This window comes from Lissotriton helveticus, chromosome 3_1 (assembly GCF_964261635.1).
Source record: "Lissotriton helveticus chromosome 3_1, aLisHel1.1, whole genome shotgun sequence".
NCBI lineage: Eukaryota > Metazoa > Chordata > Amphibia > Caudata > Salamandridae > Lissotriton > Lissotriton helveticus.
In genome coordinates, this window is record NC_136061.1 from 699733345 (window position 1) to 699750673 (window position 17329).

Below are 17329 nucleotides of genomic sequence, written 5' to 3' on the forward strand. Positions count from 1 at the left end.
CAGGAGGGTGAGTGAGCTTCAGGCTTTGAGTTCACAGCCTCTGTTTCTGACCATAAATGCTGAAAGGATGGTCCTCAGGACCAGAGCTGCTTTTTTTGCCTAAGGTGGTAACTCCCTTCCATCTAGGGCAGTCATTACCCTCCCTACTTTCTATCCTTCCCCTCACCCTTCCAAGGAGGAGGAGAGGCTTCATTAACCCCTTCGCTGCGGCGGTCGCATACTCGTGACGGAACCGCTCCGTTACAAGCCTCGGGTGGGCTGTGCTTGTGACGGAGCGGTTCCGTCATGGCCCGCCTGCTCAATAGAACGCGCAGGCGCGGCGGCCGGGCCGTGACGGAACCGCTCCGTCACCAGCACATCCCACCCAGGCTCGTGATGGAGCGGTTCCGTCACCAGCATGGGAGGGGTTAATTGGATCCTAAGAGGTCAATTAGTTTCTATCTGGATAGAACGAAGGTCTTGCGACAGGATGATCAGCTCTTTGTGGGGGACGTTGGACGCAAGAAGGGCAAGGCGGTGCACAAGCGCACTTTATCCAGATGGATCATCTTGCGCATCAAGATCTGCTACACTCTGGCTGGTAAAGAGCCTCCTGAAGGATTTAGAGCTCACTCCACCCGGGCTAAATCATCTACTTCTGCCTTGTCCAGCGGTGTTCCTGTGTTGAACATCGGTAAGGCCGCAACTTGGGCCTCCCTCCACACTTTTGACAACTAATTAAATGAGGTCCCAGCAAAAAATGTTACGATCAGCGGCAAGAAACTAATCGGTGTATGAGCGCTTTAAAAGAAATGTTTAACATAACAAAGAATGCAGTAATTTTTTGTAAATGCAGTTGTATACTTTACAGTATTGAAATGCTTTCTGTAACTGCCAATCAAATAGAGTTGTATGTTTTTTGCTGTGAAAAGGTTAGAAACTTACAATGCAATCCTCTGGAGGAAAGAAATGTTATACAGTTTGCAGGTAAGTGCTCAACTTACTCCCCAGGCTTTGGAGGTTTAGGACAACACAGGGCAAGATTCAATACTAGGTAGGTATTGCACCACCAGGGGTGCTGGGGTGGCAAGGCGCAGAGGTCACTGGGCCCAATGTTATCCATTGGAGCCAGGGGGCTACCTCGAAGAGACAAGGTTTGCATGTAGCTACCCACAATCTTAGGGCAAATGCCCCAGGAGTTGAAATGAGCACAGAGGGCCCCGAAGCAGCACCAAAGCTACACCACCAGCAGTACAGGAGTGGCTGGGTGCAGGATGCAAATCAGCATCCGGTGCCAATGCTTTTCAATGGAGATCATTGGTTTCGGAACGAGGCTGCCGACTTGGACCAGGAGACTGGATGAAGGCAACTAATGGCGGGTCAGGGAAGCTGGATAGCTGCGGGACACCTGGGCACCGTCTGCTGGGCTTCCCAAGGTCAGATCGAAGGGTGCAGGGGTGCCTTCTGGTGTCTGGTTTTCTCAGCTGGTTCTGGTTGCGGTCGGGGGACCCTTTGAACAGAGGCTACAGGCGTTGATGGAGGTCCTGGAGAGGTCAGCCACCAATGCAGACGAAGTCAGTATCGACTGTGAGACTTCACAGGAGAGGTGAGCCAGTCAAACTCGGGCCAAGGGCATCTGGTGCAGAGTGATGCAGTGTTGCGGATCGGGAGGCTGGAGTTGGTTTCTTTGCTGGACAAATCAGGTGTCCACAGGAGACAGGAGTCTTTGTCAAAGACAGCACAGGTCCTTTTGGGTTCTTGAGGTTGCTGGCTACAGGCCTCACCGGTTTCTTGAAGCAGGGTCGCTTGGGGAGGAGACAGGCTGGTAGGGCTGGGGCCAAGTTAGTCGCCATCTTCTTCTCCACTGCTGCACAGCTCTTCGGTCCTTCTTCCTAGGTCCTCAAATCTAAGGAGCAAGGTTCGGGGTGCCCCTAAATACTAGATTTAGGGGAGTGCGGATCGGGACCAATGGGTGCCTTCCCTGGGTTGTCTACACCCCCTCTCATTCCACCCTCCAGTGGAAGGGGGCATATGCCTCATCCTGATGGGAGGGTACTAAGATGTGTGCTTCACTTCGCCTCCCTTACCTGAGGGATGGCGTTGGCAAAGATGAGTACACCTCCCTTTCTGTCTAGGTTTTCCCGCCGATTCTCCTGCCCAAAGTGGGGGTTAGGCACAGGGGAATGCCAGCTGCTGATAGCAGCAAAGTCGGGGGCAGCTAACAAGGGCGGCAAGCCTTTGAAGCTTCCCCTTCGTGGACCCTGCCCCTCGTGGGGGAGGAGGCATGTCGCCTCTGCCCAGGATGTACTTTGTTTCAGGAGCCAGAGAGTGGGGGCTCTCTACCCAGGGGTCAAGAAACTTGTCTGGTGGTGGCAGATGCCTGGGAACCAGTCAGGTACCACACCATGGCTGTTTTTTTTCAGGTGGCATCTCTAAGATGCCCTATGAGTGCATTTTACATTAAATCCCAATCTGGCATCAGTGTGGGTTTATTGTGCTGAGTCGTTTGGTACCAAACTTCCCAGTTTTTAGTGGACCATAATGGAGCTGTGAAGTTCATAATGACTAACTTCCAGCCACTATACTCCAAATGGCTTCACTGCACTTAACAATGCCTGTGAATGGCACAGGAAATTCACGCTCTGATGATGTGCACTCAACGTTGGTTTTTTCAGAAACTGGCCTAGTTGTAACTAGCAATGGCAAAGCCAGAAGGAAATCTCTTACATATCTGTTAGGTCTGGCAGTGTTATTTCTTTATTCCTTTATTCTTTACTGTATCAGAATAGCTGCTTTACTGCATGAAAGATGGATGAGGATGAAAAGAAAAAGCAGCTGCTGGGCTGTGTCACTTTGTTTGTGCATGAATGAGTTAAACACTCCTGCACACACCTACAAAATGACGCTGGCCAGGGGCCACACCATCATGTTTTTTCCCAAATGTTATTGGAGCCAGGGGTCGGAGTAATGGGGAGGGCATGGGACAGCCATGTCAAGGGCGTGGGACGGCAATGTGGAGCAAGGGGAGAAGCAGACAAATAAAGGAGAGCTGAGAGCAACATGGATTAGAGAAGGGCGGCACAGAAGCACGCAGATAAACAGGAGCAAATTGGGGGGGCAGAAACAAGTGAAGAGGAGGTGTGAACAGAAGGAAGTGGACAAACAAGAGCATCATTGGGGACTCATAAGCACATTGGTGAGAGACGTCGTATGAGAGTGAGCAACGTGGGTCCACAGTGATGCTCACGGGTGAGAGAGGGCAACATGAGTGAGGGTGGGTGGGGGGGCAGAATCAAAATGGTGAGAGGGAGTGACCGAGTGGGGGGAGAGAGAATCACATGATGGAGGCAGCTCGAACACACACAAACATAAAGAAAAAGGTAACTCCCAAAACGCGAGCTGTGGAAGGACAGAAGTACTTCGGCCGTGCTCCAGGGGGAGGAGCAAGCACAAGAAGAGGAAGCAAAACCCAAAGAAAGTAACAAATAACAAGCAAGCAAATGAGATTGGCAATACAGCCAATTAATGGTAACCAGTGGGCGGATTCCAAGCCCACTATAAGTTGACATTAGTCTCACTACAGACAGCAATGTCTAGTAAGCGAGACATAATAAATATCAGTACACCACAGACATTTATGTGAGGCTTATTGCTTGAAGCAGTACCCCATGACCATTACTCATATGTTCGTCTGTTGGATAGACTCACTCTAATGAGTTTGACTCATATGAGGCAGGGTGTAAGGAGATTAAATCAAATTTATGATAACATTAGCTGTGTACATCTGCAGCAAACTCTAACTTTAAATACTTAAATGGGGCTGGCCACCGAGGAAATCTAAATGAAATTGAGAAGATCCGAAAAGGTTAAATCAGATTAGGGATTCTGTTTTGCCCATTTTGCGTGGTTATGTGGCCTGATATGTTACATTGGGTTGGGCTTGTCGAGCTACTGTATAATAAGATCCTGTCTATTGTTTTGTTTAGAACTGCCAGAAAATATGCAAATACTCACCAATTTAATCCATTACTTTACTCATATATATTCTAAATGGATATCCTGAGAGCGTGGCTGGATTTTACTGTTTAGTGGCTCAACAAGCCCAGCTGTTTTAATGCATAATTTGGAAGTAATTCCATTGCTGTGAGGATATACTTTTCACATGGTAGTATAGTTCTCCAGTATTGTATCTTTCATAGATTCACATGCTTGTATCTTCCCCGTCGTCATGGTGGGAGTCTCCCGGTAAAAAGAATAACCATAGCAGTAGAAGAAAAAACTGCCTGGAAACCATAGAGAAGCATAACAATAGGTAAGCTCTTCTCATTATGTGGTCCAAACCACAGCCAATCAGCTGCCAGCACCAAGATACACCATCCCCAGTAGAGCCACCATACCTCAGATTTGCAACCGCCTTTGTGTGAGAAGGAGTCTCCCTGAGCTGAGCTCAGTTCATTCTCTATTGAACTTTTGACCTTCTACAGGTGGAAGTAAGGTGCTGATTTTCAATCTTATTTACTTGAAAATGTCTGAAGGCTCCAAGAGGAGACTTTTCAGATCTTGCAGATCCTGTGGCAAAGCCAGATTATTTTCTGAAAACCCACATAAGGATTGCTTGTACTGCTTGTATCCCAAGCATGTTCCTAAGGACTGCAAACATTGTCGTACCTTCTCTGCTAAAACACTCAAGGACAGAGAAGCACGCCTATTACTATGGCTTCAAAAGAAGAAAGCTACAGACTGAGTCTGATGGTGATGCCAAAGGACATTCCTCTAGAAAGCACAAGAGAGAGTCCTCTGATGAAAAAGGAGATCAAAAGAGACAAAAATCAGGAAAAACCAAAGAAGGTGAAACTTCTTCTTCTCTTCCTCCAAATCCTCACAAGTCAACTTTAGAAAAGAAGCCTCCGACGTTGTTGCCGGCGTCGAAAACTAAAGAAATTCCTATCAGATCAGCGACGAAGGCGTCGACGACCCCGACGACAATCTCATCAACGACGACGACCATCTCGACGACGATTGCATCGTCGACAATGGTGACGATGACGACTACTTCGACGGTGAGTGTCAGACCTTCGTCGACGTCAAGATCTTCGTCGACGACGATCCCGTCGTCGACGACCCCGTTGACGACTAGAAAATCGTCGACGATGATAGCTGTTGGATCTCCTACAATGATGACTTCAACCTTCATATCTATCAAGAGAATTACCCCATCGACGGGCTCGTCCACGAGTAAAAAAGGAGAGTTTTCCACTCCCAAAATGTCTCCGCTTCTTCCATCCACTATTCCAGATTGCCAGGAATCTGAGGATGAGGGGTCTTATGGAGCTGCCTATAGCCACTCGCAGCTACATATTAAAAATCAAGAATCAGAGGATGAGGATTTCCAAGAGGTTCAAGAACAATTCTCTTTTAAGGATCGGCCAGTAAGAGGCCCTAAACGTTATGAGTCATTTCCTCAGGCTTATAATTATGAAGAGGAGGAGGAAGTGAGTCCCAATGTTCAGGAAGAGTCTATGTCGGTGCCTTTATCTTTAATTTCTGATTTAAGGCATATGATAGACAGTTATTATTGCTGTTTCCCGGAGGATAACGCTGCAGCCCCAGCTCCTACTCCTGCAAGTATTCCTCAACCTTTGAAGGAAACACCTGTGGTTCAGTCTCCTCCTCCAGTACAACGAGTAGACGCTCCGAAAATAATATCAATTTGGGATGACTTAATTGATGGTGATCATGAAGATCAAGCTGAAGGAGAGATATTCCCCAGGATAATGTAGTTGGGGATGAATGGGACCAATACATCGTTCCAACTTCACCTTCGTCACCGTTACCTCAAGCGAGTTCTCCACCAGAGGATATAGCCAGTTTTCATGACCTGATTGAAAAAGCTGCAAAAAGATTTGAGCTTACTATGCCTGTAAAAGAAAGTGAATGTTTCCTTTATGATTACAAAGAGTCATCTCGAAAGTCAGTTAGAGCTATCCCGATAATCCAGCACATATGGGATGAAGAAATAAAATTAATGAGGAATCCAGCATCAGTTCCAGCATCGATTCCTAATCTTGATAAGAAATACCGTGCTCCAGAGACCGCTCCAGCATGCCTAATTGGACATCCTCGTCCTGAGTCTGTTGTTACTCAAGCGGCGCAAAGACGCTCCAAAAATCTGGTGACAGCCTGTTTGGCGCCTCCACTGGTGTAACGAAAAGTGAGGGGGCCTCCCTGCACGATACTTGGAGGGGCCCCCTCTGGGCTCAATCAGGAGCTCTCTGGCCACATTGCAGTGCCAAGGGGGCCCCTTGGAGCTAGAGGCCCCCCCGCACCGCGGGGGCTGCGTGGGCCTGTTACACCCCTGGGCGTCTCCTGATAAGGAAGGTAAAAGAATGGACAGTATAGGAAAGCGATTTTCAGTTATGGCGGCAGCGTCTATCAAGGCAGCAAATTAACTGGCACTTATCAGTAGATTTAACAGGCAGATGTGGTCGGACATCGCACCAATCCTGTCCTATCTCCCATAAGACAAAAAAGAGGAAGCAAATACAATTTTGCAAGATGGAGCCAGAGCAGCGTCTGAGTCCATTGATGTAGCGATGGACATTGTGTTTGTAGGTTTTCGTCAAACGGCTGGAGCGGTTGCTCTTCGTAGGCAGGGATGGCTAAAATCAACATCTTTTAGGCCGGACGTCCAATCGAAAATCATGGACCTACCTTTTGATGGAGAAAGCCTGTTTGGGAAGCCCATTAACGAGGCGTTTCAAGGAATAAAAGCAGACACTGATACTGCTAGAGCTTTTGGATTTTTACAGCAAGGTCGTGGCAGAGGATCAAGAGGACATTTCCAGCAACGTTCCTCTTTTCAGTCGAACAGGTTCCAGCCATGCCATCAACAGGGGTACTATCAGTTCTCCTCCAATCAGCAGTATCGGTCCTCTAATACATTATTTCAGCAGCAAGGAAGGAGAAAATCTGCTGCAATAGGAAAGGCGCAAGATTCTGGTCGAAGACAGTGACATTCTTCAGGCGCCTCCGGCCCCGTCTCATCTCAAACAGTTCCATTACCTTTCTCAATTTCTAAATTATTGGCAATCAATAACATCGGACAAATGGGTGTTAGACATCATTACACAGGGTCACACCCTGGAATTCTCACAAAATCCTCTGAATCGTCTACCTCTTTACAGAAATCAAAATCATCTTTCAGCCCTCAAGACGGAAATTTTAACTCTCCTTAAGAAAGTGGCAATAGAAGAAGTTCCACCAGAACAACAGGGGACAGGATTCTATTCGCACTTTTTCCTCATAAAGAAAAGGCAGTCTTCCAAATGGAGGCAGGTAATGGACCTCAGAGATCTGAACAAATATATAAAGAAAACCTCGTTCCGCATGCTGTCCTTACAGGAAATCCTCCTTTTACTTCGAAGAGGAGATTAATTGGTTTCTCTAGACCTTTTGGATGCATATTTCCATATCCCAATCCACAAAAAATCACACACGGTATCTGCGGTTCATGGTGGCGGGCGCCATTACCAGTTCAAAGTATTACCTGTCGGCCTAAAATCTGCCCCAAGGGTTTTCACAAAATGTATGGCACCGATCGCAGCACATCTAAGACTACAAGTTCTCCAAATTTTTCCATATTTGGACGACTGGCTGATAAAAGGAACATCGTACAAGGAGACACAGCACTCTTTACAAATCTGTATGGATCTTTTCCAGAAATTGGCCTTCGAATAAACAGAGAGAAGTCCTCCCTTACTCCGACACAGTCTCTCCAATTCCTTGGGGCGCTATTGAACACCCAGGAAGCAAAAGCTTTTCCCTCAGAGGAACGCATAACAAAGATTTTAAATCTGACGGCATCAATAAGATCAAAAAAGTCCACTTCCATCGGGATCTTCAAGTCTTTACTGGGAATGATGTCATCCCGTATCCCATTGATTCCCAACTGCCGTTGGCATATGAGACCGCTACAAGAATCCCTAGACAAACAATGGGTTCAAGCACTAGGTTCATTCGAAGACAAACTAGTGATCAACTCTCAGATCAAACGGGCAATGTCATGGTGGGGTATCAGGAGCAACTTAACAAAGGCCTACTGTTCGAACCTCAATCTCCAAGTTACGTCATGGCATCAGACGCTTAATTACAAGGTTGGGGAGCGCACCTGCAAGACCTAGAGATTCAAGACCATTGGTCACCTCGAGAGGCAAAGCTACACATCAATCTTAAAAGCAGTTTTCCTGGGTCTTCAAGCCTTTCTTCCCAGGATTCGTTGTTCATCGGTCTTGGTAAGGACCGACAGCACAGCAACGATGTTCTATCTTCTGAAACAGGGTGGCACACGTTCGAAGCCCCTGTCTGCTCAGGCACAAACAATTTGGAATTGGCTTCTACGTCACAGCATAGCTCTACAGGTGGAACATGTTCCCGGGGTACAAAACACAAGGGCAGATTTGTTAAGCAGATCATCTGCCATTTGCCACGAGTGTGAACTGAATCAAGACCATCTACGTCAAATATTCAATCTATGGGGCAAACCAAATTTGGACTTGTTTGCGACTCACAACAACAAAAAATGCAAACATTACGCAAGCAGATTCCCACAAGAAAGATCAAGGGGAAATGCTCTTCATCTCCAATGGACAGGGATGTTTGCTTATGCTTTCCCACCATTTCCTCTAATTCCAAGGATATTGAGAAAAATGAGATCAGAACCATGCCACATAATTCTAATAGCCCCAGCCTGGCCAAGACAGTTTTGTTACACAGAACTTGTCCAATTATCAGTGGAGCCCAGGATACAGTTTCTAATGGTCCAGAATCTGATTTCCATGAATAAAGGCCAAGTTCTTCACCCACAATTGACCTCTCTAAAATTGTCAGCTTGGAACCTTTCGAACATGAATTTCAGTCACTAGATATTCCTCAAGAATGTTGTGAAATTCTGGCAAATTCTACAGCAAGGTCTACTAACAAGACATATACAGCAAAATGGAAACGATTCTGTAACTGGGTGTATTTCAAATAATGTACATCCTTTTAACTCCTCACTGGAGCAAGTTATTCCATATCTGCTTCAACTAGCCAGATCGGGACTTTCTCATTCTTCAATAAAAGTTCATTTAGCGGCAATCTCCAGATACCGCAGATCTCCAGGATGTCCGTCGCTTTGGTCTCAAAGACTAATTAAGAATTCCTAAAAGGTTTATTCAGGAAATGTCCTCCAATTAAACACCCTCTGCCTCCTTGGCAACTTAACACAGTCTTGTCACAACTCATGAGAGCACCTTTTGAACCAATTCACTAAGCGGAGTTGCAATTTATCTCATGGAAAGTAGCCTTACTTCTTGCTCTCACTTCAGCGAGGAGAGTCTGCGAAATTCAAGCTTTCTCAATTCTGGATCCCTTCATGCAGTTCAGATCGGATAAGGTACTTCTCAGAACGAATCCGAAATTTATCCCTAAAATACCTTCTTCTTTTCATCTAAATGAACCTGTGATCCTGCCTACATATTTCCAGAATCCTTCCACTACGGCAGAAAATGCTCTACTTACTTTGGACATTGGGAGATGTCTAACATTTTACATAGAGAAAACAAAATCATTTTGTGAATCAAATCAATTATTTATAGCTTATTCAGGTCCAAGAAAAGGTTTGACTCTTTCAAGATCCTCCATTTCAAGATAGAGTGCATCCGCCATTATCTTCTGTCATGAAAAAGCGGGAAACCCTCTGTGCACAAGAGTACGTGCTCATGATACATGGAAGATGGCAACTTCAACAGCCTTGCTAGCAGGCGTATCGCTTCCAGACATCTGCAGTGCAGCAACTTGGTCTAATGTTCATACATTTACCAAACATTATTGTCTGGACACAGAATGGAAAGCAGACTCTGCAGTGTGGCAAGCAGTTCTGCTACACCTATGTAACTAAGGTACATGTTTTTTCTCTTTACAGTTTCTTACTTCTGTAATGATGTTATACATAAACATTTTTCAATGGTGCAAAGTTGTTACATAAATTCTTAATGAGTCCTTTCTTTAAAAAAAAAAAGTTAGGCAACTAACTGAGACAAAGGGGTCTAGCCTAGAAACGCTCTTGGAAAAGGGCTGCTATCTATTCTGATACAAGCATGTGAATCTATGAAAGATACAATACTGGAGAAAAAACTAGTTACTTACCTGTACACTACGGTTCTCCAGTATTATCTTCCAATAGATTCACATGCGCCCACCCACCTCCCCGTTTTTCTTCTAGGTAGACCGCCTTTATCTCTGGTTTCTTACTTAGCCCACTCTTGGGCTGTTGGAAATCTGAGGTGTGGTGGCTCTACTGGGGATGGTGTATCTTGGTGCTGGCAGCTGATTGGCTGTGGTTTGGACCACATAATGAGGAGGAGAGGTTACCTATTGTTATGCTTCTCTATGGTTTCTAGGCAGTTTTTTCTTCTACTGCTATGGTTATTCTTTTTACGGGGAGACTCCCACCATGACGACGGGGAAGATACAAACATGTGAATCTATGAAAGATAATACTGGAGAACCATAGTGTACAGGTAAGTAACTAGTTTTTTTCAAGAAATTATTTAGAAAGCCAGGTTTATGTAGCACAAAATCTTTTACAATGCACATTCTTTGGCCTCTGTGAGGAAATGAAGGGGAAATAAGCTGTGGCCAATGATCTCAGGGTTGATTTTTTTTTTTTTTTTACTTTTCGCTCATAGCGCTTTACATTACTAGTAATGAAACAAAAACACCAACTAAAATGAATGTGACTATATCATAATCATGTATCTAGTGTCATGATTTATACATGAGGTGTCCAACATAGGTCCAAGAGGGCCATATCCATGGCATGTGTTCTGGATATTCTTATTATTTGTTGTATGATGAATCAGAATGGACATCAGTGGTTCTTAACCTGTGGTTTGAAGCACCTGGGGTCTGGGAAGCTTGCTCATGTGATTGTTTAGAAGATTAAATAACAGATTAATATAGTGTATACTAATAAAGAAGCACAATGAACAATTGAAAATGTTAACATGTGTAAATGTGAAGGAATTTGAAATGGAAGGCTAAAAATTAAATTGGTGTCTCCAGATTGATTCATGGGAGTAGTGCAAGTGCATCAAGCAGAATGTAGTATGGACAATGAGGGGCCTCTATTAGATTTAGAAAAGCTCCAACCTTCCTATTAATTTTGTTCATATTTGTTTGCAAATTAAAAATGTTTTATCATTTGTGTATTTGTTTTATGGATGGTTGTTTCTTTATTGTTTTGTGTACGTTTTTGCGATTCAAAGAATTGAAAATGCAGAGGTCTCTGACTTCTAGTAATGTCTTAACCCCTTCCGCGCTAATGACAAAGCCAGCTCGTCATGGGCGTTACCTGTGCTACGCGGATGACGAGCTGGCTTTGTCATAAACAGCGCATTTTTGAAATTCCAGCGCACAGCGGTAAATCGTGGTAGCGCGGAAGCGGTTAATGGGGTTCCAATAATAAATCAGTGGGGGTCCAAGGGTTCCAATATTGATTAAGTGTGGGTCCCCAGAATCAAAAGGTTGAGAACCACTGCGTTACATAGTTCGTACCAAACCTAAAATCTTGGCTTGGACTGACGTTCCTGGGCCAATTTTGGCCACTCCCCACTTGCCGGAGGCTAGATGTTAAGCCTAGTTTTTTTTATGTAATGCACATACAACAGTAGCTCTTTTCTGCCTTATCAGTTATCAATCGAGTTGGATAATCTCACTGGCAACTTTTAATATTGGGCAATATTTGTGGGTTTCTAATGCATGATCAGAGAGAGAGAGAATCAATAAAAAAAAGTATCCGTGTAAATTGCTTTCCTCAATTTTGTGTGAATGATATGTGTATTAATATGTGATGTTATGTTATGCTTGGCTTTGAAATATCTCTTTTAAAAAGGTATACTTGTGAGCTAGATCCTAGACTTTAGATAGAAAGGGGCTTAGTGTAGTAGGTATCTGGCAGATAACTGCCCTCACCCACTACATACGAGTTGGTAATTGGCTGACTGCATGACGTTTGGCAGATAGCAGGTTTTATTTAGAAACACTTTTTAAAAGAAAGACTTTCCTTGGTATTAATTTTCTGTGTTAAACCTTCAAAGCTTATAGCCTTTCCTTAAAAACATATTTTCAGAAATTGCTTGGAGCCATACATTTTATTCACACACAGACTAGAATGCTCCATACCTTGCTGAACTGTGAAGGGCGACTATTAAAAATGCCAATGTTTATTAGATCAAACAGGAGAGAGTGAAAGTAGTTGATTGATCGGCTTTACCACCAGTGTGCAGTAGGGCACCAGGAGATCCTATAATAATAGCTATAATAAACTCTGTGGGATTGCAAATCATTTTATAGTGTGTTGTTTTCCTACTGTGTGCGGTGTCTGCTGTGCTCATTGCTCTGGGGTTTGGGCGCTTTCTGACAGCCAGACATTTTAAGCCTTAAATTGAGGCTCCCGTACGTAAATACAATGAAGCCTCAAAAGGCCAAGTCAGTTTCACAACTTGTTCTCTAGGTCTGATTGTAGAAACATAGACACACAGCAGACTTGAGAGCAAAGCCAGTCCTGCCCCATCACTGTCCATCGATATTGGTTCAATAAGCAGAATGCGTTTTTAATGTCAGCCGCAGAAACACAAGAAATTGGGATTGCAGTTCAAACGATTTTGCCCTGTTCGGGTTTATCTTTCAGCTCTTTCCTCAAATAACCATTTCCTAACTATTATGTCACAAATTATAGAGCCAGTGATCCGTGCCTTCAAACGCCGAATATGAAAGGGCTGTTGAGCCACTGAAGTAGAAAACATTAAAGATGTTAAGGTACAGCTCCAAAAATAGTGATACATCTACTGCAAATTATACATCTGAACTTTGGACGCCCCAGTTTCTAGTCGTAAAGGTTGTGACATCCAGCGCCCTTTTCAAGCCATCAGTTCCTGTCAGTGGCTCGCGTTTCCTCGTGGAAAGTATGGTATGTACTGATTTCCATGAGGACTCGCATCATCAACACACATTCCTTTTTCTCCATCCCGTATTCCTGTACTGTTACATATTTGCGCGTGTATTATTCACCCTCTCTCTATCAATCACCCACAAGATTTCATTAGGGAATTTTCCAGAAAATGCACTTCTGCTTATTGTGGCAGTCCTGCCACCGATGCTGTCTCTCTGAACTTCAACGGTCTAATTACCATGCCCGTAATCTCCTGTTCCCGGCACTGCTGTCCCTCTTCCATGACACCTAGGTTCACACCATCTCCTCTTCGATACATTTGAGATGTACTATCGATTTTTGTCCACCCCCCTTCTTAACTTTTATTCTCTCTACCGTTTGATTGACAGTATCATCCAGACAAACAGAGTGCAGATGTGCCAGCAGGAGAACTGAAGGAGCGCGTGCAGAGGTTCATCGAAATTGATCAGGCGTGGAAAATTCTAGGGAATGAAGAGAGAAAAAAAGACTATGACCTGCAGCAGCGTGGTAGGTCTCTGTCGGCGCGTTCTGCGGCGGAAGCAGCTTTTCGAGCACAGGGCGTAAGAGCGCTTGGCAGATATTTCAAAGTGCTTTTGTGTGATCCGTGATTTGAGTTTAATTGCTTTTTTTGCTAGCAAACTGACGAAGGCATTATTGTTTTTAATCTCGCGTGCATTATGCTATTTGTCGGCGCCAGTAATGTTATTGTGTGCCCATTGTTAGGAAAACAGTCCTGCTCCGTTTATCATTAATATTGATAACCTATTTTGATTTCATTCCAAGGATGTTCCACTTCCATTATAGGCAACAGAACACTTGGATAATGCCACACCAACCATAATGGTTGTCATTAGGTCAGGCGTCCGCATTAACCACATTTTACGGTTCTGTATAATGTTAAGGAGGCAAAGGCAAACCAGTGTATATAGAAGGACAGACGTATGGTGCAAATACAGTGAGAGCCACAGACGTCACATTTGCTCTTGTATTCTTGACAGGCTTGACCAAACTGTGAGAAATGTGTCGAACTAAATTGTATCTTTCACGTCAGTGTGCCCCATATTTCAGAAGGAGGAACGATGGTTTGATTGTTACGTGCTCGAAATTATCTATGTATATTTTTGGGTTTCATACTCCAGGCCATATTTTTAAAATGTTTGTTTAGGCTAAGTTTTTCCTAATATATGAATATGTTTGAATAAATATTTTCCAGCAAAGCACATTATCCCTGCAGTCTGGCTGCCTTCTATTCATGCAGGTCGACAAAAATAGCCTCTTCAATGAGCGAGAAGCTACTGGAAACCAGTAAAATGGGAGAAATGTAGGTCAGGCCTGTCACACATGAGCTAGCGTTACATGAAGTGATAGGCTGTCCTTCTGTCCTAGCCTCGGGATAGGCGTCCCTCAGCCGTCCATTAGAACCTGCAGTAAATGTATATACACCCTACATGTTAATGGCGGTCGTCAATAATAATGCTTTGCCCGTGGGGAAACAACTCCGCGCACTCCACAGTAACTTACTCACCCCTCTACTGCCATGTAGTCGCCAATTCTTTTCAACATGTCGCATAAAAGCCGCTTTATTTTTCTGTAGTCTGTTAATTTGTCATTTTCCACAGCCAACTGGTAAGCCCTCTATCCTACCATCTTGCAGTCAGCGTTTCTTTCTGTTAAATGGACAGATGCACTTAAAGAAATAAATCATTTGTATGATAACAGTGCATTTTTTTCTTTGTATTGAGGGAGGGGTGGGAATGAAACATTTCTGCTTGGAGAAAGTATTTTTTAGATGAATATTTTTTTCACAGAAACTTATAATGATTGCATGATGTTCTTTTTCTTAGAATTGTTAATGAGATCCTTTGACCCTGCAACAGTGTGATTTATTGTTTTTTTTGGGGGTGTTTACATTTACCCCACAATTGGAGGAAGGATTCTGACATGGTCAAACATGTTAAGTTTAACTTTGCTTTAGGATTCTCATGTATACGGTAAGTTATATATCTCCATGTATGAAGACGGAGTGTGTGTCCACTGGAGGTTTTTAGTTATTACCGCGCCAGACGTATGCCTCAACCAGCACAGTCTTCACCAGGCTGTGAGAACTTGAGGTGATCCTTGGCTATGCACTACAATCAGCCCCTGTGGCCCCAGAAGCTGCTTCACTTTGCTTTAGCCACACACAGCAGGTTTAAGAGCATTTCTTGGCTGGGCCATGTACCAGCTGCCCTCTGCACTCATTTCAGCATCGAGAGTTGTCGTTTTTTAAAAATTTACTTTATTTGTGTTTATCTGAAGAGAGTACCATAGATGCAAGATGGACCTCTCCAAGGTTTCTTGGCATTGTCTTAGTGCTACTGGATCAGTGGGTCCTCAGCTTGAGTCCATGATTGCTTTGTTAATCTTTTTATTTTTGCCATTGATCTGGCCTTCTGCTTTTCCCAGCACATATTATCGGAGTCTACGGATGGTCCTTTAGCCACTTTATGTTTCACCCCACAATTTGTTTCTGTGGCTTCTGATTGAAGAATATTTGGACACCCTTATGTGGCACAACACAGCACACATGGCAAGCCACACTTCCTTTGATCCACAGATCCTACAGTTATGTTTACACTCCCCATTTTAAGCATGCCATTTAGCCAAGACTTCCTGATTTGGTGAACATCTATATATATATATATATATCTTTTAGGGAATTTCATCCAGTCCTCTTTATTCATTGGTCTGCTGTTGTCATTCACGTTTTTCTTCTGCTCACTTCAGCCTTTCGCTAACTTCAATGTGACAGAGAGGATCCTGCAATATATCAATTTTGGTGACACAAATATTTTTCTCTATAGCCATTTTTTAAATTGAGGAGGGCCTGGTAACTCCAACCAACAATAAAGTTTTTAAAAACTAACCACAAATAATCATAGAGAAAAAAAAGGTTGGTAGCCAATGCCAGACCTGTTGGCTTTGCTAGTGCTCTTTTTTAGGTCGTGCCTAGGCAGCGCACTTGCGCTGTATGCAAAACCAACTGTATTCAATAACATGCTCCGGCCTTGTTGCTTACCATAGATTTATTCCACTGTCGCTTTTATTTGCTGCCTCCTAACTGGTTCCTGCAACTAAAACGTCACTTTGATCAAGGCTCAGGAGCACAGGCCAAATGCAGTTTCCTTACTCTGGCAGTGTTTAGCGGGAGGAACTCTTTTTTTAAATTTTTTAATTTTTTTAATTTTATTTTTATTTTACAGAGTTTTATATAGCGGGAACTTGACCCTAATCGGGTATCAGAGCGCTTTACATAGCACCAGTTGCATTACATGAGGACACATTCATTTTTGTTAGGCACGGGGAGATTAAGTGATTTGCCCAGAATCACATGATGTTCAGCGTCATTGCCGAGACTCGAACCCAGTTCTCCAGATTATCACGTCTGAGTCATTTTCCACTTTACAATGTAATCATTTCCTACACCATAGATACATGCATGTTTGGATCCCCATATGAATACGTGTTTCTTTTGGACATATCTGCGATATACACGGCAACAGATGAGCAATGAGAACATATTGTTATTATTCTCATTCTGTAAGACTACATCGCAGAATCTGTTATGAGGTGGAGAAGTGAAGGATGAATATTGGGGACAAGTAGGCTAATAGTAGGGAGCTCGCGCGGGCATGCTGCGTGTTTGTATTTAATGTCTCATTCCGTGAGCCTACACTGCAGGACCTGTCTTACGTAGAATTTTAAACATGCACATGTGTCCTGGTATTTGAATGGCAATACACGCTGTAGTTGTTTTTTGGGGTGTGGCCAACGAGTATATAGGAGTGTGTGGGCTAGTGTGAGTGTGTTTTTTGGCTAGTGTGTTAATGATCGGATTAAACTATAAACAAAGATCGGCTTTCCCAGAATGAAAGAACAACCCAAATGGGTTAGTACCACCGAATTCCTGTGCCTGAAGTTGCAGAGAAGTCATCCAATCCATCAGCACAGTCTGTTTAGCTGCTAAAATTATAAACCGATCTAGAACGAGTAAGTGAGACCTTATTTTTAGCATCTGTTTTACTGCGCATGACATAATGTGGAGTTAATCTTTTTAGCTATTTATTATTGCCATTTATTATGCTTTATGATTGTACCCAGAAGGCTTCCAAGTCGTCGGGTCGTTTTTGGATAACCACTAAAAAAATAAATAAACACACAGAGGCCCCCGTTGTGTAACAAGATTCATATTTGTTCTCCTTTATAATCTTCTCCAAGCAAATCCTTCTAAAGGAAAGAAGTGCTCTTTAAGAGACTCGACTTTCGATGTACACGATGTCCTACTTCTGTTCTTGAAGT

General features: G+C 43.7%; 1 protein-coding gene across 3 annotated transcripts in view; it reads left to right on the forward strand.

Moving 5' to 3' along the window:
* The window catches only part of DNAJC24 (DnaJ heat shock protein family (Hsp40) member C24), a 303076-nt gene that overhangs the window by 197550 nt on the left and 88197 nt on the right, over positions 1–17329 (forward strand). For all 3 annotated transcript variants that reach the window (XM_078680829.1, XM_078680828.1, XM_078680830.1), the window contains exon 4: positions 13360–13498. In XM_078680829.1, the coding sequence (XP_078536955.1) occupies positions 13360–13498 (139 nt within the window). The remainder of the gene's footprint in view (positions 1–13359; positions 13499–17329) is intronic.